Genomic DNA, 21,221 nt, shown 5'->3' on the forward strand with positions numbered 1-21,221 from the left:
GAGAGATGGAGATGGAGCAGCCCTCCATGGGCCAGACAGGAGAGTGTAGACAAGCTAACGCCCGTGTGGCAGGTGAGCCCTGAGCTAAACAGCTAAACAGCCTGCACACCTACAACTGTCCTAGCACTCCCTCCCTCCCTTCCACCCTCCCTCCCTCCCTTCCTCCCTCATCCTTCTTTCCTGTGCTGGTGGTTCCTAGCAGGTCCATTCCTCACGTCGGCATGGCGATGCAGCAGTAAGAGATCTAGTTCTTACACACACACACCGTTCCTACGCCCCGGGGTGCACACACACACACACCTCACGGGGGGGAAGGAGAGAGGGAGAGAGAGAGAGAGAGAGAGAGAGAGAGAGTGAGAGAGAGAGGGAGGGGGGGAGAGGTGTATTTTCATTGGCAGAGGTACAATTATGACAGGTCGGAAGAGGGGAAGACGAAAGCTGAGAGGAGAGGAAAGTGACCTGGAGAGACAGAGAGAAAAGAGGAACAGAGGAGAGGAGGGAGGGAGGGAGCTAATGTAATGAGGTCTGTGGGGGGTGAGGGCTGGGAGACTCAGACCATCAGCTGTCTAAAAATACCAGTTATACACACACACTTTAACTGTCCTTCTCCACATGTGTACACACACACACACACACACACACACATCATATACATAAACACACAAGCCTAGAAATACTCACACACATCCCCCAGTCGTGTGTGTATATGTACAGTATATACAGTATGGTGTGTGTTTGTGTTTATGTATATGACGTGTGTGTGTGTGTGTGTGTGTGTGTGGGGGGCATTCACTCAGATCCTAGGGCCCAATCCCATTTCTTATTTTTACGCACGTCAACTTGCCCCTCAGAACAGAAAAGCACGGACACTCGCGATTCCTTCACAGCTTGTGTAAGTCTCACGGCATCAATCGATCAAACAATTCATCAAATTAAAAAGAACAATGCTTCATTACCAGGCCAGTTCATGACAGAATAGTGTAGGCTAGCAACCCTGCTCGTACCCTGCCAGTCTGCACTGGTATTAGAGGAGCGGTAACAACTGCAACAACTTCGCTGCTGGACTTAAATTTACATTTCGGGCGTCATATGCCATCAAAGGGGGAAAATGCGACATGGAAATTAGTGTTGTTCCGATACCGATACTAGTATCGGCATGGCCACCGATACGCACAAAAATGCTGGTATCGGTTTCGGCGAGTACTAACAAATAATAACACCCGATACCAAATTTACACAGTGTCGGAAAGAGACAACAAATATGCAGTTTGTAATGTCTGCTGAAAAGAAATTCCTCGCGGAGGAACGCACGCAAGGACTTTCAATACCACGAATATCATAAGGCATTTGCTGCGTTCGTCGATTCGCTCCGAGAGCGCCGAAGCGCACACTGGGCTCGACGTCACAGGGCTCTACAGTGCGACCATTTCACTCGCATTTGCGACTAAAAATACATCTGTGCGACTAGAGAAATAAATTCACGAGCACACGTGCGAGTACAGTTTATTTAAAAAAAAAAAAAAAAAATATTTTTATTTTAAATTCTAAAAATAAATCTGCGCGAACCGTGTGGCCACATTTTAAGCCGTCAGCCAGCCCGCTACGACCACGGGAAGTCATGTTAAAAGTTAAGTTACTTCTGTTAAACTGGCGCTAAGCTAACATCGCTAATCGCTAACTCCCTTTTGGGCCTTAAAGAGACAAGCGCCCTTTTCTCATCTCAAGCTTCATTAGCTTCATTAGCTCACCACATCTACAGATTTGGTCCCACACACTCCAGATTTGAACCCAAGGTTACAACCAGGGTTAACTACCCAGGGTAGAAAGTAGAAAGCTGAAAGCTCTCAGACCTTCAGAACCCATTGAAAGTAGTGGAGGTACTCCAGAAGTCCAAATGCATCTCTAATCCTAGGAAACCCTAGGAAGCAAGTTGCCTAATGGCATGAAAATGCAACATGTTGTACTTGAGTGTGGCAGAGAGGTGGGACCCCCGGGGATGGTGGTGTGCTAACAGCTAGCCGCCGCAGAGGCACCGTGCTGGGCTGGCCACCTCCACATGTCACCACCCCGGGCAGCATGGGGCTGGGGACTGGTCATCTGGATGTGGGGTAGTTTAATACCCCTAGATGTGGAGTTGTCTGGCCACCGTGTGTGACTGATGTAGCCTGACCCAGCAGCAGGGAGGTGGGCAGCATGGAGACAGACCTCTGCATGGCCTGGCTGGGCTGCTAGCTGACAGACCTAGCCCTAAAGCCTGGCTGGGCTGCTAGCTGCTAGCTGACAGGCATGACATGGATGAATGAATGAACATGCTGCTAACCAGGAGAACTTGACACAGCTAGTTACCATAATACAATGCCATCAACTCTGCGTCTAGTAGGGCTGTAGGCATGGGCCAATGTGTGATTTTGGTGCAAAAATTGCAAAATCACTAATAAAAATGTGTTATAATTACATTTTTCACTGTGCTCCTAAATTTCTTTGTGTGCCCCTAACATTTTTCATTTAGGAGCACATGTGCTCCTAGTGAAAAAGGTTAGCGTAGAGCCCTGCGTCATAAAGGGACCGAGTGCTTTGATTGGACGAGAGGCGTTCCACGAGTGCTGGTCAGAGTTCCAGCGCGACTTCACGAACGTAGTGTAGGTAGTGTTCAGCGACGTCATGTGACCCCGCAAGCAGGAAGTCACTAAAGCTAGGCTAAGGCCCATAGCAACAACAACTATTAGCGCGAGAGTTTTAGGTCTTCCTCTGTGCACCTTGCACAAGTGTAGATAGCGTGCGACTTTTCAGCATAGCAGGACATATTTGAGATGATAAGAGGAACAGGCTGAGTGCCAAAAACGCTGAGATGCTTGTATTTCTCAAGGCTAATCTGCCAGTGATGCTGCTTAATCAGAAGTAAGGTTTGAGTGTTTACTTGCTGTTGCACTACTACTACGACTGTTTTATATCTTAAAGTTATTTTGTTTGTAAATGTTCACTTGCTGTTGCACTACTATTACGACTGTTTTATATCTTAAAGTTATTTTGTTTGTAATTGTTTACTTGCTGTTGCACTACTACTACGACTGTTTTATATCTTAAAGTTATTTTGTTTGTAAATGTTAACTTGCTGTTGCACTACTACTACAACTGTTTTATATCTTAAATGGATATTGCACTGATTGGCATCTGTGAGAGCCACATTTCAGGTTTTATAAGGGGTTGATTTTCTTGTCACCATACCAGGTAGACAATAAAAAAAAGTTCTATAGCATTCACTCTCTGTTGGTATTTTTTCCTGTTTTACAAAGGTTTTGAGCAGTGCCAGACTAAGTGTTAGCAATAATTTTACATCAAGCTGAGTATGCGGCTCAAAAAACATGTTTTTTTGTTTTGTTTTTTCAAACGCCGTGGTATCGGATCGGTACTCGGTATCGGCAAGTACTGCACGGTCAGGTATCGGTATCGGGATCAAAAAATTGTATCGGAACAACACTAATGGAAATATGGCAAAATGCGGGACTCATGTATGCACAAATCAGCCTTAAAACAATGTTGTAATGTTAGACAGCTAGCTAGAGACATCAGCATACTAGCGATTTTTCCGTTATGCTTGTTAGAAAGAAAAAAGAGATCGTAAGACATAAGATAACACGACGGTTGTCATATTAACAAAGGAAATAATTACATCTGTGGGTTTCTTTCGTTGCTTGTTGATGATTCGCAAGGCATTCTGGGAGATGTCTCATAACACTGGGGTTTCGAGTGTGCTTCTGAACAAACAAGAGTTTGGAAGGCCGTGTAGCCCCAACCACTAAGTATTGGAATTGGGCCTAGAACCCCGCTATTGTCTCGCTCTGCTTCTCAAGGCCGACACACACACACACACACAGGCTCATGTCAGCCTGGGGGACCACCGTGGTGTGGTTACATGAACAAGATTCCTCTCATCTCTCCCTATGCTCACTGCTGCCACAAGAGCTGATGGAGGGAGGCAGGGAGGGAGGGAGGGAGGCAGGGATGATAGAAGAACCTTGGGGGGTACAGGAGGGGGGGGGGTAAAGAATGTAAAAGTAGCGTCTTGGTGGAGGTACATGTTTATCCACTCTGAAGCCAGTGCACCTCAGTGATCACACAGGCAGGCTAACCACACACACACACACATACACGCACGCACACACACACAGGAAGTTGGCAGGCTGAGGAGACTGAGGAACATGAACAGAGGGCGTCAGGCCTTTGAAGTGACAGAGAGGTGGAGCTGACTTATGCTAAGCTAACGGGCTAACCCACCTGGCCTGTGTGTGTGTGTGTGACTATTTCTGTAGTAAGGTTGTTGTCAAATCTGAAGCAGAGCCGAGAGCAAACCAAAGACAAGTGGGCAGCTGCAGAGACACACACACACACACACACACACACACACACCTGACTCAAGAGTCCGGTGTAATTGCCGTCCGAACCAGAGCTAAAGCACTAAACGGGGCGGATGAAAAGGATGACGGTGCAGTTTTGGGGGCCGGGGTGGGAGGAGGAGGAGAGGGGGGAGGGGGGGGAGGAGGGGGGAGATTTACGTGTGTTGGATCCTCCTCAGCAGAGTAAAAAAACGTGGGCGTCAGGCCTTTGAACAGAGAGACTAGTGGATAAACGAGTGGAGTAACAAGGCCTCTCAATCCTTCCTCCCGCTCCCTCCCTCCTCCTCCTTCTCCCTCCTCCTCCCTCCTCCTCCTTCTCTCCTCCCTCCCGCCAACACCCTGCCTGGAGGAAATACACTAGCACACAAATTGGGTTTGGGTCGTCACACACACACGCACGCGCACACACACGCGCACGCACACACACGGCAGGAACAGAGCAGCACGTTCTGCTGTGTGATTGTTCATAATGACTTGAACAGAAACACAGAAACTGTGGAACGGGAACAGTTACCTCCTCCTATAGGGACCGTTTACATCCAACCCAAAGTGTGTGTGTGTGTTTGTGTGTGTGTGTGCGCGTCTGTGTGTGTGTGTGTGTGTGTGTGTGTGTGTGCATGTGAAGACACAGACTAATGAGGGTGGTATGTTTGCAGCCATGGCTCTCTCCTGAGAGGCACAACACACAGAAATAACACGAAGGAAGACAGGGGGGTGGGGAGGAGGGAGGGAGGGAGGGAGGGAGAGAGGGAGGGAGGGAGAGAGGGAGTAACAGCCTGGGAGGAAACGCTGTACAAATAAAGGCAGGAAGCCTCGGCAGGGTTACTGTCTGACACACAGACCTTCTCTCTGATTAACACCAGCACAACACACAGCAGTCCCCTGGTCTCTCTCACACACACACACACACACACACGGTTTTGGTGAGTATCTCGTGAGTAGAAAGATGATAAACTGTGTGTGTGTGTGTGTGTGAGCGTGTTGCGAACAGGGCTCGGGGGAGCTATGAAGAGAGGGCTGCAAGACTTGTTTTGGTTATTAGATCCAGGGCGAGTGTGTGAGTGAGTGTGTGTGTGAGTGTGTGTGTGTGTGTGTGTGTGTGTGTGTGTGTGTGTGTGTGGAGATGTGACGAGGCTTAATGTGACTCCTGGCCACGGCGGGGGACTGCATCGCTACGACGACCCAATATGATGTGTCATAGCCGGTTAGACAACCGCAACAGAGGCAACTCACTCTCTCTCTCTCTCTCTCACACACACACACACACAGCCTGTGAAGCCTGTCCCAGTGGCCCAGCAGGCTGGCCAGGGGGACTGAACATCTCCATCAGCATCTCTGACTCACATCAACATTATTATAATCTCTTCAAAGAGGGTCTGACCCAAACCTGCTTAGTCCCCCATCCCCCCCATACACCCCCATCCCCCCCTCCTACACCCCCATCTCCCCCTCCTACACCCCCATCTCCCCCTCCTACACCCCAATCACCTCCATCTCCCCCTCCATCTCCCCCTCCTACACCCCTCATTTCCCCCCATCTCAGCTGAAAGCAGAGGCAGGAGAGGAGAGAACATAGTGTGGCTGGTGCAGAGCCATTAAGGCCTCAGAACTAAAATTAGAAAGAAGCATCATCACGTTTCATGATGTAGATCAGCTTTGTGGCCGGGGGGGGGGGGGGCAGCCTAATGAGCCGTGGACGCGCTAGCTCCCCCCCCTGCTGGGCTGGGCTGTTAGGCTGCTGGGAGACTCCCAGGGAGGGCCGGCTCAGCGCAGAGCCGTAATGGCCGCCTCTTAATGGTGCAATGGGGGGGGGGGGGGGGGGGCGGGGGGTCATTACTCTCTACATGGAGGTACTACACACACACACCTTGAGGGGGGGGGGGGGGGGGGGGTAGAGAGATAGAGGGAGAGAGAGAGGCACATACACGCACTGAAAGAGAGAAAAAAGAGAGAGAGACACACACACACACTCTAAATGACAGAGTAAAGACAGCCTCTATTGCTTATCAGGGAGGCCAGGCTAGGCAGCATTACTGTGGAGGCTGAAGTCAGTCACACACACACACACACACACACACACACGACTATAACCCAACCACACACTACAGTGCCCTACTCACACTATCCTATTTTCTCTGTATACAGTGTGTCAGGTGATGCAGCAAGAGAAGCATGCAAGCAACACACACACACTTCAGCATAGCCCGAGGCGTTGCACGCGCACACACGCACACGCACACACACACACACAGGAGGAATGTGGAGGCAGGATATGTCCTGTGAGTTGTTGTCTAGGATGTGAGATAGGAGGAATAACAGGAAGAGAGGACCAGGATGACGGGGCCATGTGACCAGAGGGGACAGCTGTCATGTGACGGACGCAGAGCCAGGTGGACTGGTGCGCCCCCCCCCCCCCCACACACACACACACACACACACACACAACCAAGCCACAATGACAGGAAAGCCCAGTTGTCAGAGCAGGAAGTGGAGGGGCGGGCCCTCAATGTGTCCAGAGGAGATAAACAAACACACTGCTACTTCCTGTCCCATGACTGCCTCTCTCTGGGGAGGGTGTGGGGGGGAGGGGAGAGGCTCTCTCTCTCTGTGTGTGGGGGAGGGTGAGAGAGAGAAAGCACAATAACATTCCACTACGTCTCTCATTAGCAGGAAATGAGGTCATACCATGACACGGGGCGTTTCTACACAGGACAGGCCAGAGGAGAGGGGGGCGGGGCCACGAAGACTACATGGCGGTAGCTGTAACTCAGACATGAGAAGACCTCAGGACACACACACACTAGGGGTGGGCATCAATGATCGACGATCGATAATTGATCGATCACAAAATATTTTGCTCGATAATCGTTAATAAATTGGAACTTTGTATTTATTTATTTATTTATTTATTTATTATAATAATAATAATGGAAATTAGTTTGTCCACGTTATGTGTGAGAAATGAACTTTGCATTCGCCTGAACTGCGACCCAACTGACTGGTGGAAATTAAACGAAAGAAGGTTTCCTCTGCGGCTGGCCTAACTGTCACCAGATTGCGTTCGTCTCTCACCCCTGAACATGTTAACATGATCATCTTTTTGAACAAGAACCAGTAGGCCTGCCGCCTACAGTCTCTCGCTGGAGTTTAAATTTAAGTTAAGCTGGACTGGCCATCTGGCATACCGGTGGGCCGCGGTAGTTTTGGGCCGAGCCGGCCGGCAAAATAAAAAAAATCAAAGTAAAAACTTTTTGGGGGGGGGATGAAAAAAAAAAGCTTATCGATTAATAATTCTTGCGATTATCGAAAAAGAAAATGTGATCGTTTGCCCAGCCCTAACACACACACACACACACAGAAGGAAGGAAGCTGGTATTCACCATGCGTGCCAGGACCTGACCAGACTTGTTTCCCTACAGCTCAACCCAGTCTGCGGTGCGTGTGTGTGTGTGTGTGTGTGTGTGTGTGTGTGTGAGTGAGTGAGTGAGTGAGTGAGCGTGTGTGAGAGAGAGTGGTGGTGTGTGTGCCTGTGATGTGGTCTATGATGGAATATAAAGTGGCGTGTGAGTGTGTGTGTGCCAACAGATTCCCCTTTATTGCACATAACTTTGTTTATAGACTGGAATGTTACAATGTTATTTAGATGTGTCGTTTTATTGAGACAATACCAATGTCTGGCCTGAATGTCACGTGAACAGCTGAAAAGGATGGAAATATGTTGAATTAAATAACTGTTGGTGTAGAATACTTATTTCATATTTCTATATACTTATTATACACCATACATCTATATACTTATTTCATCCGCTGTATATGGAGGGGAGGGGAGGACGTTAGAGAGGGGTGAGGAGGAAGAGGAGGAGAGATGGTAGTGACCGAGGGCTAACACACAGGAGGGGAGGAGAAGAGATGGGGAGGAGGAAAGGAGAGGAGAGGAGGAGGTGTGGTTGTGACCCTGGGCTAACAGGAGGAGAGGAGAGGAGAGGGGGAGGAGAGGAGGGATAGAGGAGAGGAGAAGAGAAGGGATAGAGGAGAGGAGAGGAGGGATAGAGGAGAGGAGAAGAGAAGGGATAGAGGAGAGGAGAAGAGAAGGGATAGGGGAGGAGAGGAGGGATGGAGGAGAAGAGAAGGGATAGAGGAGGAGAGGAGGAGGGATGGAGGAGAGGAGGGATAGAGGAGAGGAGAAGAGAAGGGATGGTGGAGAGGAGAAGAGAAGGGATAGAGGAGAGGAGAAGAGAAGGGATAGAGGAGGAGAGGAGGGATAGGAGGAGAGGAGGGATAGAGGAGGAGAAGAGAAGGGATAGAGGAGAGGAGAGGAGGGATAGGGGAGAGGAGAGGAGGGATAGAGGAGAGGAGAAGAGAAGGGATAGAGGAGAGGAGAGGAGGGATAGAGGAGAGGAGAAGAGAAGGGATAGAGGAGAGGAGAAGAGAAGGGATAGGGGAGGAGAGGAGGGATGGAGGAGAAGAGAAGGGATAGAGGAGGAGAGGAGGAGGGATGGAGGAGAGGAGGGATAGAGGAGAGGAGAAGAGAAGGGATGGTGGAGAGGAGAAGAGAAGGGATAGAGGAGAGGAGAAGAGAAGGGATAGAGGAGGAGAGGAGGGATGGAGGAGAAGAGAAGGGATAGAGGAGGAGAGGAGGAGGGATGGAGGAGGAGGGATAGAGGAGAGGAGAAGAGAAGGGATGGTGGAGAGGAGAAGAGAAGGGATAGAGGAGAGGAGAGGAGGAGAGGAGAGGAGGAGGGATGGAGGAGAAGAGAAGGGATGGAGGAGGGATAGAGGAGAGGAGGAGAGAAGGGATGGTGGAGAGGAGAAGAGAAGGGATAGAGGAGAGGAGAGGAGGAGGGATAGAGGAGAGGAGAAGAGAAGGGATGGTGGAGAGGAGAAGAGAAGGGATAGAGGAGAGGAGAGGAGGAGGGATAGAGGAGAGGAGAGGAGGAGGGATGGAGGAGAAGAGAAGGGATGGAGGAGGGATAGAGGAGAGGAGGAGGGATGGAGGAGAGGAGGAGGGATGGAGGAGAAGAGAAGGGATGGAGGAGGGATAGAGGAGAGGAGGAGGGATGGAGGAGAAGAGAAGGGATAGAGGAGGGATGGAGGAGAGGAGGGATGGAGGAGAGGAGGGATGGAGGAGAGGAGGAGGCCTGGTGGTGACCCTGGGCTAACAGGAACAGACAGGCCTGCTACAAGTCTTTAATGTCTCCACTGGTCCTCACATGAAAGAGACGAAACTCTGCCCTCAGGCTGTATTACTGGGAGAAGGGGAGGGGGGAGGAGGGGAGGGGGAGCTTGAGAACAGATGAGAGAGAGAAGAGAGAGAGGAGAGAGCATTTGACGGAGGAAAGGCAGAAGAGCTTCCCTGGTTCCAGCTTCACCTGGAGAGGAGAGAGATGGTACTATTCCTCCACACACACACACACACACACACACACACACACACACACACACACACACACACACACACACACAACTGTCCTTCAACAAGGCAAATGTAGCTATTATGTTGAAGATGAACAGATCAGAAATATGAGCAAGAGAGAGAGACAGCAAGAGAAAGAGAGAGAGTGGGAGAGAAGATTGGTGCTAGCAGGTCTGGTGAGAGGGGGAGGAGGAGGAGGAGGAGAGCAGAGCCAGAGTGTTTCATCGAGTGTGTCAGACGTTCAATAAATATATGGTTGGAAGAAATGCTGGATGTCAGACGCAATCTGAACTACCCTGGGAGAGGGAGGGAGGGAGGGAGGGAGGTAGGGAGGGAGAGGGAGGGAGGAGGAAGACTGGGATAGACAGAGCTTCTAGAAGCTGCCAGGGAGAATGAGGAGGGAGACTGTTCTGTTACCCTGACTGTGTGTGTGTGTGTGTTCCAGAATTTACTTTACCTGTGTGTGTGCGTGTGTGTTCCAGAATTTACTTTACCTGTGTGTGTGTGTGTGTGTGTGTGATGTGTGTGTTCCGGAATTCACTTCCTGTGTGTGTGTATTTTCCAGACCTTACTTTACCTGTGTGTGTGTGTGTGTGTGTGTGTGTGTGTGTGTGTGTGTGTGTTAGAACAGCTGGCACCTCTGCACCGAGCAGAAGCCCAGCACGCTCTCACACTGAGAGGACACACCCCCTGCTGACACACACACACACACACACACACACACACACACACACACACACAGGAGCCAGCCGTAATCTAATCTAACAACAATAATAAAAAATGTCCTTATCCTTACTGAAGGTCACCAGGTCACCTGACAGACACAGTAGTGTACTACAGTAGGGTGTAGTGTGTAGGTGTGTAGTACAGTAGTGTGTAGTTGTGTAGTACAGTAGTGTGTGGTTGTGTAGGTGTGTAGTTGTGTGGTACAGTAGGGTGTATAGGGATGGGAGTTGATAAGATGTTCTCAATACCGATTCCATTATCGATTCTGCTTATCGGTCCCATTCTTTATCGAGTCCTGATAAATGTTCAGTGTGGAGAAGCGTCAACACAGCTGTTTATTATCTATTTATTATGTCTCTGAACACAGTGTAGAACGTCTGCCTAATAACATTTGAACATGTTAAAATGAATCACAATTAATTACAATGCTCCTTTTCTTAAAGGATATATAAAGGGATATAACTTGGAAAACAAAAACTGACGGATAAAATAAACAATTCTTCTTTAGAAAAATAGGCATGTATGCCTAGTGACATTTGAAAAAACACTCCTTTTTAAAAGGGAATAAGCTTGAACCAAATATAAAATGTAACTGGCACATAAAATAAACAAATCTTCTTTAGAATTTAGACGGTGTGGCTAAAACCAGATTGTGTGAAGACTGATGTCTGTCCTATTTAGAAAAGAGGCTACACTGCAACCAGCGCTGTATATCATTATGCAATACATACTGATAATATTAAACTACGCATTTTACTTCAAAAAAATATAGTTTTAGTTGTCTCATTAATTGGAAGAGTAACTGCATAATATTAATTACCATAATAAACCAAAGGAACATTTACATACAAATTCAACTGAGATACTATAGAACTCACTGCAAGATACGAATAACATACGCATTGCACACGATTCCTTGACCTTGAGACAAAGAAACGCTAACACATTGGTAGCACTATCTGGCACGGAGCACTATCTGGCAGGGAGCACTATCTCACTGTTATGAGCTAATATCTAGCTTGTCCAGTGGCAGCGACATGCAGGTGGTCTACCAGTCAGAATCCAGGACGTTGCATTTCCTTTGACTTTGTTTGTCACATGTTAAACAGATGCTGCTACTTTATCAGCTTTCTCAAATAAAAGTTTGCGAACGGACACCAGGCGTCGTGGTACTGTAGTGTGTAGTTGTGTAGTAGAGTAGTGTGTAGTTGTGTAGTAGAGTAGTGTGTAGTTGTGTAGTAGAGTAGTGTCAGCCTCTCCAACACAAAGCTCTATTGTGCCAATAGTGTGTGGGAGGAGGGGGGGAGAGGGAGGGAGGAGGGGGAGAGGAGGAGGGAGGGAGGGAGGAGGGGGGACTGGGGCACTGACCTCCCTCTATGCCTAGGAGATGACCTCATTCACACATTTCCCCTCCCTCCATCCCTCCCCCCCCCCCCCCCTCCTGTGATGGGAGCGTTCTGAGAGAACTGGAGGCAGCAGGTTGCGGAGGAGAGGAGCTGTCAACACCTGAACGCTCCGTTTCAAGGTAACCTAGGTAACCCCTCTAGCAACCGCCGTCGTCACGCTCTACCAACACTCAAACCTGTTCCTACACCTTCCACCCCCTCCCCCAAACACCTACCACCCCCCCACACACCTACCACCCTCCCCCACACACCGACTACCCCCCGCCTCCCACACACCCCTACTACCCCCCCCCTCCACACACACACGCCTACCCGCCCCCTCCCCACAGACATCTACCTGCCCCCTCCCCCCACACACACCTACTAACTAACCCCCCCCCCCCCCTCCCCCACAGCCCCCGGAGAGAGACACAGAGATAAGGGTGAGGGGAGATAAGGAGAAAAGTAGCAGACTGACCCAGAGGTCAAATCACACTGTTTACCAGCCAGACACACACACACACACACACACAGTTTACCAGCCAGCCAGATACACGCACATGCACCTGCCTAACACCCATGGAGCATAGAGAGAAAGGCTGTGTTGTGTGTGTGTGTGTCGGTGTAGGCTGCTGCAAGGCCAACAGCCCAGTGTGAGGTGACCTCAGGTGACCTCCAAACACCAAGGAAGAAAACAGAGAGCTGTGTCAGCCTGCCAACATCTCTGAACACACACACACAGAGAGAGACCACAGGCAGGGAGGGGGAGGGAGGGAGGGAGAGGAGTCTCACACACACACACACACACACACACACAACAACCGACTAGAGAGAGAGAAGAAAGGAGGAGTGTAGAGGGAGAGAGGTGGGAGTTATTCCAAGCAGTTGAAGAATGTACTAGGGTGAGGCCCTACTCCCCAGTCCTGAGGAATGTGTGTGTGTGTGTGTGTGTGTGTGTGTGTGTGTGTGTGTGTGTGTGTGTGTGTGTGTGCAAACAGCGGCAGGCCCCAGGCGGCCTCTTACGGCTGGATATAAACACGACAGGAAGCTGAGGAGACAGACGCGCCTCTGTGGGAATCAACAACAACTCAGACAGGAAGGGGAGGGGCCCCAGGAAGGAGGGGCGGGGCTTAGCGTCTTTGTCTCTCTCCGGGTCACTGAACCAATCGGCTCGACAAGCCCCCCTTTCCTGTCAGAGAGGGGTGTGACTTCCTGTTTGTGGCATCACGTGCAAACGAGAGGGGTCTGTGTAATTTCCCCAAACGATGATGTCATGTGACACTCTGACCAAAATAAAGACAAGAGTTGTGACATCAGTGTTGCGGCATCGCGAAAAACCTCCGGCCCTCCCTGGGAAAGATGACGAGCGGTCAAAGCGCTGCCCTCCACTTCCACTTCCTCTTTCACAGGAAACACGGCGAGAAGAACGCCAAACTAGAGACTCGTTTTCAGAACCTCATCTTTAGAATCAACACCCAGCAGCAGAAGGAGGAGAGTGGTGAAGAGGAGAGGAGAGGAGAGGAGAGAGGCGGTTGTGGGACAGAGGAGGAGGAGAGGAGAGGCGGTTGTGGGACAGAGGCGTGTTGATAAGGAGCCTGGTTCTCTCGGGGTCGTGGCCTGAGATAAGAGCTGTCAGAGGAGCGCTTTATCAGCCTGCAGCACTGGGGGCCGGGAGCTGGGGGGCCAGGAGCTGGGCTAGGAGTGGGCCAGGGCTGGGGCTGGGAGTCGGAGCTAGGAGTGGGGGGCCGGGGCTGGGAGTGGGAGTGGGGGGCCGGGGCTGGGAGTGGGGGGCCAGGGCTGGGACTGGGAGGGGGGGCTGGAGCTAGGAGTGGGGGGCTAGGGGGGCCAGGGCTGAAAGAAGGGGGCTAGGGCTGGGAGCCAGAGAATGGGGGCTGGGAGTGGGAGTGGTTGGCCAGGAGCCAGGGAGTTAGGGGCCGGGCTGTACCGAGTGGGGAGCCAGGAAGATGGGGGGCCGCCAGGGAATCAGGGAGATGGGGAGGGCTGGGGGCCAGGGAGGAGGGGGGGGGGCTGGGGGCCAGGGAGGTGGGGGGCTGGGGGCCAGGGAGGTGGGGGGCTGTACTGGGCGGTGGGCCAGGGGGGTCCTGGCTGAGCTCAGTCTGACACCAGCGTGCTGAACACCAGATAGGGAGGCTGCCGCTCGGAGCAGTCAGAACCAGGAGCTGGGCCTCACCCTGGGGAGGGGGGGTTGCCATAGGAACAAACACAACTGGAAATGTAGTCTAACTATATAAAGTACTTTAACCATTTGACACATTGACACAACACTGTACATCGTCAATAATGTAACATTTTAAATGCCGAAAATGTTATTGTTTTAGGTTTTTAACAAATCCTTTGAAACTGTTGTGTGTAATGTTTGCTGTTATGATGTTTTATTGGTTATTTCATTTTTGGTTTATTTGTCATTTCACTTCGCTTTGACAATGTCAATGGTTTGTTTCCCATGGCAATAAAGCCCTTTGATTTGAGAGAGAGAGAGAGAGAGAGAGAGAGAGAGAGGGAGAGAGGGAGAGATGGAGAGAGAGAGATGAAGAGAGAGGGAGAGAGATTAGGGATGCTCCGATTTATCGGCCACCGATTTAAATCGGCCGATTTCACTCCAAATGACTCGATCGGTGATCGGCAAAAATGGCCGATCGCAAAAACCGATTATTTTTTTTTCTTTTTTTTTCTGGGGAAGACAGATAACTGAACAGAAAACATAGGAGGACGTAACAGTATGTAAACCATGAAGGCCACGTTTATGATGTCTTTTATACAGCCATATCGACTGACTTGGGCTTCAGGCCCTAACTGGGTGATAGGCCAGACTTTTACTATGCCATAAAAATGGGTCTGCGTTTGCTTGGTGCCTAATGGATCAAAACTTTTGTCTAAAAAGCAAAAAATATGTAGGCTATCCAGTCAGTAGGCCTACAGTTATGTATTTTTAAAAAAATCGGTATCGGTATCGGTTGATCTTGAGGAAAAAAATCGGTGATCGGTATCGGCCCCAAAAATCCAGATCGGAGCATCCCTAAGAGAGATGGAGAGAGATGGAGAGAGAGGGAGAGAGAGGGAGAGAGAGGGAGAGAGATGGAAAGAGAGGGAGATGCAGAGAGAGAGGGAGAGGGATGGGGATGGAGAGAGAGAGAGAGAGAGAGCTCTGCTACTCAGCTTTTACAACTGCCGGCTCAGTAATGCGTTCCTCTGAATGGCTCTTGTTAATTAAATTCCGGCTTATAAGTGGTGCCTAGGGAGGCAGGCTGGGGGGCTAGGGGGGGGCATAACAGGTCTCAGCCTGCACAACAACCCTGTCCTAACCCCCCCCCCCGCCTCCTCCTCCCTCCTTTCCCCTCTCTCTTATCCATAGTGCCCCATCTCTCTCTCTCTCTCTGGCCCTCGCCCCGGGCTGCGTCCTGCAGAGCGAGGACACTCCATCTTGTTAGACGGTGGATTGATTGCGTGTCGAAGGTTAGAGCCCTGCACGCCGCCGCACGCCGCCGCTAACAGCCCGCCTCCAGCAGGAAATGAAGTGGTGGTGGCGGAGTCGCAAGGGCAGGGGAGAGGGAGGGAGAGAGAGAGAGAGATGGAGGAGGGAGGGAGAGACAGGGACAGAGAGATGGAGGAGGGAGGGAGAGAGATGGAGGAGGGAGGGAGGGACAGAGAGAGAGAGATGGAGGAGGAGGGATAGATGGAGGAGGGAGGGAGAGACAGAGAGAGAGATGGAGGGAGGGAGATACAGAGATAGATAGATGGAGGAGTGAGGGAGAGAGATGGAGGAGGGAGGGAGAGACAGAGAGAGAGATGGAGGAGGGTGGGAGATACAGAGAGAGATGGAGTATGGAGGGAGAGACAGAGAGATGGAGGAGAGAGAGACAGAGACAGAGAGATGGTGGGCCTTTCCCTCTGAGAAGAGAGATGGAGAAAGATGGAGGGAGAAGGAGCGGGAGAGAGAAGGAGAGATCTTCCTCCTCTAATGTTTATTAAGAGTGTGTGTAACGTGGGCGTCTCCCAGGGGGAAGCATGGAGCCTCAGAAGAGAGAGAGAGAGAAGCTCCTCTGAGCGGAGACGAGTCGCCAGGGATCGTCAGATTAAACCAAACAACACAAAACTGAAACACTGAAACACATGAAACTACAACCGTTGCCCGGCGGGTTAGCAAGGGAATCAAGACACACACACACACACACACACACACACACACACACACACCCTCTATACCAGTGTTTCTCAACCCTCTGCTCAGGGCGCCCCAGCAGCACCACATATTTGATCTGTTCCACCACCAGCTCACCTGATTCAACTAATCAAGTACAAAGCAATTATGGTTTGTACTTGATTAGTTGAATCAGGTGTGCTGGTATTTGAACAGATCAAATATATGGAGCTGCTGGGGCGCCCCGAGGAGAGGGTTGAGAAACACTGCTCTATACTACTACAGCGACATTGACTCACACCATCAGACTGGCGCTCTAATTGAACTGGCACAGAGAAGGGCCCGGAAACAAACTGGATCGATCAGCCTATTCTCCTCTTAAATGACGGCGTGTAGACTCAGTTATTCTGCTGTTAGATGAGGGTGCGTAGACTCAGTTATTCTGCTGTTAGATGAGGGTGATGAAATTAGGGATTTCACTGCCATACAGACAAAAAAGGAAGCGAATTGGCATTCTTTTGGTTCCAGCTTGATTAATTTCCGGATAAATAGATGTGGTCAGACTGATTTCCTTGCAGGATCTAATTTTTAAGACCTAGCACCTCATTTCTAGGCCGAATACCTGAAATGTGGGACCCTTTTAGGCCTTCTGGGTTGGGTTGCTGGATTTGAGACTTTAAGGCTTTTTAAGACCAGCGCGGGAACCCTGAAATGACGGTGTGGACGCGGGGGGGTGGGCCTCAGTTGAGAGCGGCGCTTTCTGCTCACGGAGAGCACTGAGACGCCTCTCTGACTCACCCAGCAGAGGATCTCCTGCCAACACCCCCGCCCCCCCCCACACACACACACACACACATAAACTTTGATAGCTTGTTTGTTGGCATGTCAACTGAGAATCCCCCCCCAGTCCCCCCCCTCCCCCCAAAAAAACCAACATGGCCGTGGCCGTGTCACCTCGACAGAGGAACAACTGCTGAGTCTCAGAACGGCTCGCCGACAACGCCAGAGTGACCTTGAGTGGCTCGACACGCAGGAGCAATATAAGGAGCTGTCTCTCTCACACTCACTCTCACACACACACTCACACGGAGAGCTAAAGTGGGGGTCCGGGGAGCAGTTGTTACACATGGAGGGTCACAGGGGGTAATGCTCACGGTGTCTGCTTTCCCTCGCCATGGAAACAGCTGCACACACACACATACACACACACACAGAGAGGGTGGAGTTATATGCGTGTGTGGGGGGAGTGTGTTATATGTTTGTGTGTGTTTGGGGGGGGGGGGAGAGTGTGTGTTATATATGTGTGTGTGTGTATGTGTGTGTGAGTGTGTGTGTGTGTGTGTGTGTGTGTGTGTGTGTGCAGCTGTCCAGGCGACTCCGAGGTGGTAGACAACTAGAGGAGAACCTACACTTCTTTAGAGTTGAGGAGTGTGTGAGAGTGTATGTGTGTGTCTACAGAACAGAACATCCCTCTATTCCACTTGTGTAACAACAACACAACTATTATTCCATTTGTAAGGACACACTCGCATCCATGTACCATAACACCCAATAACATATAAACATAAACCACTAGATGACTGTAATGAACAAGGGGGGGATGACTATGTTATTCCAGGTAGAGGGACTAGACATTATTTATAGTGTTCAGAAACATTTTCACCGAAAATAAATACTGTCGTTCTCTAGCTGAGACGGAGACAATAACAAGTATTCTCTCCCTCCCTCCGTTCTTCTCTCCCTCCCTCACTCTGTTCTTCTCTCTCTCTCTCCCTCTCTCCCTCCGTTCTTCTCTCCCTCCCTCCCTCCGTTCTTCTCTCCCTCCCTCCCTCCTTCCTGCAGGGGGCGTGTCCTCTCTGTAACCCCCGCCAGGCCCGGCCGTCACTCAGCAATCAGGCGCAGGGTCACCCTGACCTAGCCAGCGCCAGGTGGGATTCCACCAGAGCTTCCTGTCCAACCCAAATAGAACCCCGAGTTTACTTCCTGGATAACACACACGCAGTACACACACACACCTGGGTGACAGAGGGGGGTGGGGGGGGCTCAGAGGAGCAGAAAAGATCCACTCACAGGATAACACCAGAGGTTAGGTCAACAGAACGCCGTCTGCGGCCCTTCCTGCCTGGCTGGAGTCACAGCGAGGTGGAATGTTGACCCTCGCCACGGACCGACCCGCGGCCACCATTTGCATAACCTCAAACGCCACGCTAGCCTACCGTAACGGGAACAGGCTAGTTTATAAAACACTGGTGATTCATGCAAATGTACCCGGCGTGAATGTGCCATTAGGGGTGGGGTGTGTGTGGGTGGTGGGGCACACACACACAGCTGAGCAGAGATCAAGTCCAAAGGGTGAGCAAACAGAGCCGGAGCGTCCTGCACAGGAGTCATCCCCCTCACACACACACACACACACACACACACACACAACCTCACACACACACTTCATATTTGGCGTAGTGGTAAAGTTTGGGCCGCTGTTCCAGAAAGGCTCAGCAAACCGTGTGAGTCAGGGAACACCACAGCCAGGGCTGCGTCGTCTGGGTAAATAGGCCGGAGGGTGAGAGGCTCACCAGGGTGTCTGGGTCACTCCCCCCTTTGTCCCTGGGTTGGGGTGCAGGGCTGTGGGGGGTTGGGGTGCAGGATTGTGGGGGATGGGGTGCAGGACTGTGGGGGTTGGGTGGGAAGGATGCAGGACTGTGGGGGGAGAAATCCCCCCCCCCATTTCCTGTGTTACTCCCAAAAGTAAAAGTGCTTTGACTAGGACCCAGCAGGGAGGTGGGGGGGGGTCGTTTCGGGGTAATCATTTGAGGAATGCGTAACGGGCTGGAGCGAACCTGAGAACGTGAGGTTAGGGACTTCTACCTCAGAGTTATGGTCCGGTTAGCTTAGCTATTTCACAAATGCCACCGTACGACAACAACAAACTAGTCTGACAGGCGTCACACACAGTGAGTATTGTCTCCAACTGGCTGGCTGGCCGGGGGCCCGCCCTGGGGGAGACAGACGTGAACGAGGGGAAGGTTGGAAGTCGTGTCAGAACGAAAGCATTCTTGTTTACTGGATGTCAAGAAATGCAGATCAGGCTTTCGAGACCGGTCTGACTCCTACCAGCGAGAAAGAGGCTCTCGCTTGAAACTGAACTATTGCACCACTGAAACTGTTGCATCATTCCCGCCTTCTCATTAATCAGATCTCAAGATTTTATAAAAACGGTGCAATATATTTAGTGTCTTATTTCCTAGAAAAGTATCAATGTCAGCTGTGCAGATAGACGGGGAGGAATTGGGGTGGAAGTGGCGGCCCTCTAGCGGCGACGGGTCAATTACATAAACCAACCGACAACACTAGACTAACACACACACACACATCCGATGTCTTATCGCGACTATAATCACACAATACACCGCAAATACCAACGTGGTCCGATGTAGTACACAGCCATGCGAGGTGACAAACGAGTCAAATGTCCGGCGGCGGCGACATGTCTGCGACCATGGACATGACAAAAGGAGAAGCATGGTGGCGAGAAACACGACGACTGGGGGAAAAACACACACTATGATGATCAATCACCTTATCTTTAGAGAGGTTCGTGTTTAGATGAGTTTGAGAGAGACAGAAACCCGATCGAGTCAAAGTTAAGAGGAGCGGAGAGCCTCGTCGAGCCCATTGTCTCCCCACGGCACAGACGGTCCTCTAAAGACACAATAACGGGCTACATTTGTCACTAAATTTGGCCACTTTGTAACATGGTCACAGTGACGCAGGGGGAAGCTCGGTACATCTTTTTCAGACGAGTTGGACGGAAACACGGACACGTTTTTGTTGTGTCTGCAGACTCAAGAGTTCCTCTTTAGAGAGAAACGCTCCCTGGTCTCAAACTTAACGGAACACCGTTAGATACGGATGTCTGGTGGTAGTCACCCCAACTAGATATCTGCTAGTAACCCCAACTAAATAACCCCTAAAACTACGAAGTCAGTAACACAGTTCACTAACAGTAAATCAACCGCCCGGTTTAATCGGTGCAGAGTAGTTAGATAACGGGATCGGGCGCTGCTGAAACTGGCTGGGGGGAAAAAAAACTTTTCCATTCGTCGTCACAGACACACAAACACATGTACAATATCACCACATAGCATCCCTGACTCCGTGGATTTCTTTAAAAAAAAAATGATTGTGAACTGGCCCCAGAGACAACTAGTTAATCTCTCTCTCTAGAAGTGGAGAAGTGTTGCGCCCATGCGGAGGAATCCTAAGGAGTTAGCTGTGCTAGGTGGCTAATGCACGCTGCATGCCTGCACTCTCTCTCTCCCTCCATGCAGCGAGCATGCCCACCACCCTCCACCCGGGAGAGGACCCTCCGTGGCCACCCTCCCCGACCAACCCCCCCCCCCACCACCCCGTGTCTCCAGACGCCCGTTTTGTGTGTGTGTGTGTGTGTGTGTGTGTGTGTGTGTGTGTGTGTGTTTTGTGTTTTTACCTTCGTCGAGCAGCCTCTCCAGATGGGTGAAGATGCCACAGAGGTTGGGCAGGCTGGTCATGAGTTTCTTCTCGTTCAACAACTGCATCAGATAGTCGGGACTCGGCCTGGGCCTCTCCTTCACCTCGATCTCCCCGACCATCATCTTGGCGTCGAGAGAGAGACAGACAGAGAGCAAAACCACCGACAAGAGAATCCCTTTTTGGATGAAAAGAAAACACACACCAAAAAAAAATTCCCAAAAGAAAACAAACTTGCGCGGATCCAAAATCCCTCGTTTACCTCCCCCACGTTCCGATCGGTGTTGTTTAGACGAAAAAAAAACAAAAAATTAAGGATTCAAATGTGTTGTTGTTGTTGTTTAAAGCGGAGAGAGAGGGGGAAAAGAAACCACTACTATCTCCTCGCTGGTTCGCCGTGTGCTCTCCGCTCCGGTGTGACTGAGGGTACGGTGATTCCTCCACTGTGGAGAGAGAGAGAGAGAGTATGGAGGGAGGGAGGGAGGGAGAGAGAGAGAGGATTCACCAAAAGCGTCCGTCCCCCTCTTCGCCGATTGGCCACAGCCGTTTTTAACGGACGGGTGATCTGACCAATAAGCACGCAGAACCGCAGCCACGGGAGCAGGGAGGGGCCAATAGGTATCACGGGCTAAATGATC

The 21,221-nt window shown here is 50.7% G+C and overlaps 1 protein-coding gene across 1 annotated transcript in view; it reads right to left on the reverse strand.

Moving 5' to 3' along the window:
- Window positions 1-20,863, reverse strand: part of qkia (QKI, KH domain containing, RNA binding a) — an 86,540-nt gene extending 65,677 nt beyond the window's left edge. The window contains exon 1 of the mRNA XM_080534789.1: window positions 20,564-20,863. Within this exon, the coding sequence (XP_080390915.1) occupies window positions 20,564-20,708 (145 nt within the window). The 5' untranslated portion in view covers window positions 20,709-20,863. The remainder of the gene's footprint in view (window positions 1-20,563) is intronic.
- Window positions 20,864-21,221: the final 358 nt, after the last annotated feature.

This window comes from Nansenia antarctica (genome assembly GCF_963989245.1).
Source record: "Nansenia antarctica genome assembly, chromosome: 1".
NCBI lineage: Eukaryota > Metazoa > Chordata > Actinopteri > Argentiniformes > Microstomatidae > Nansenia > Nansenia antarctica.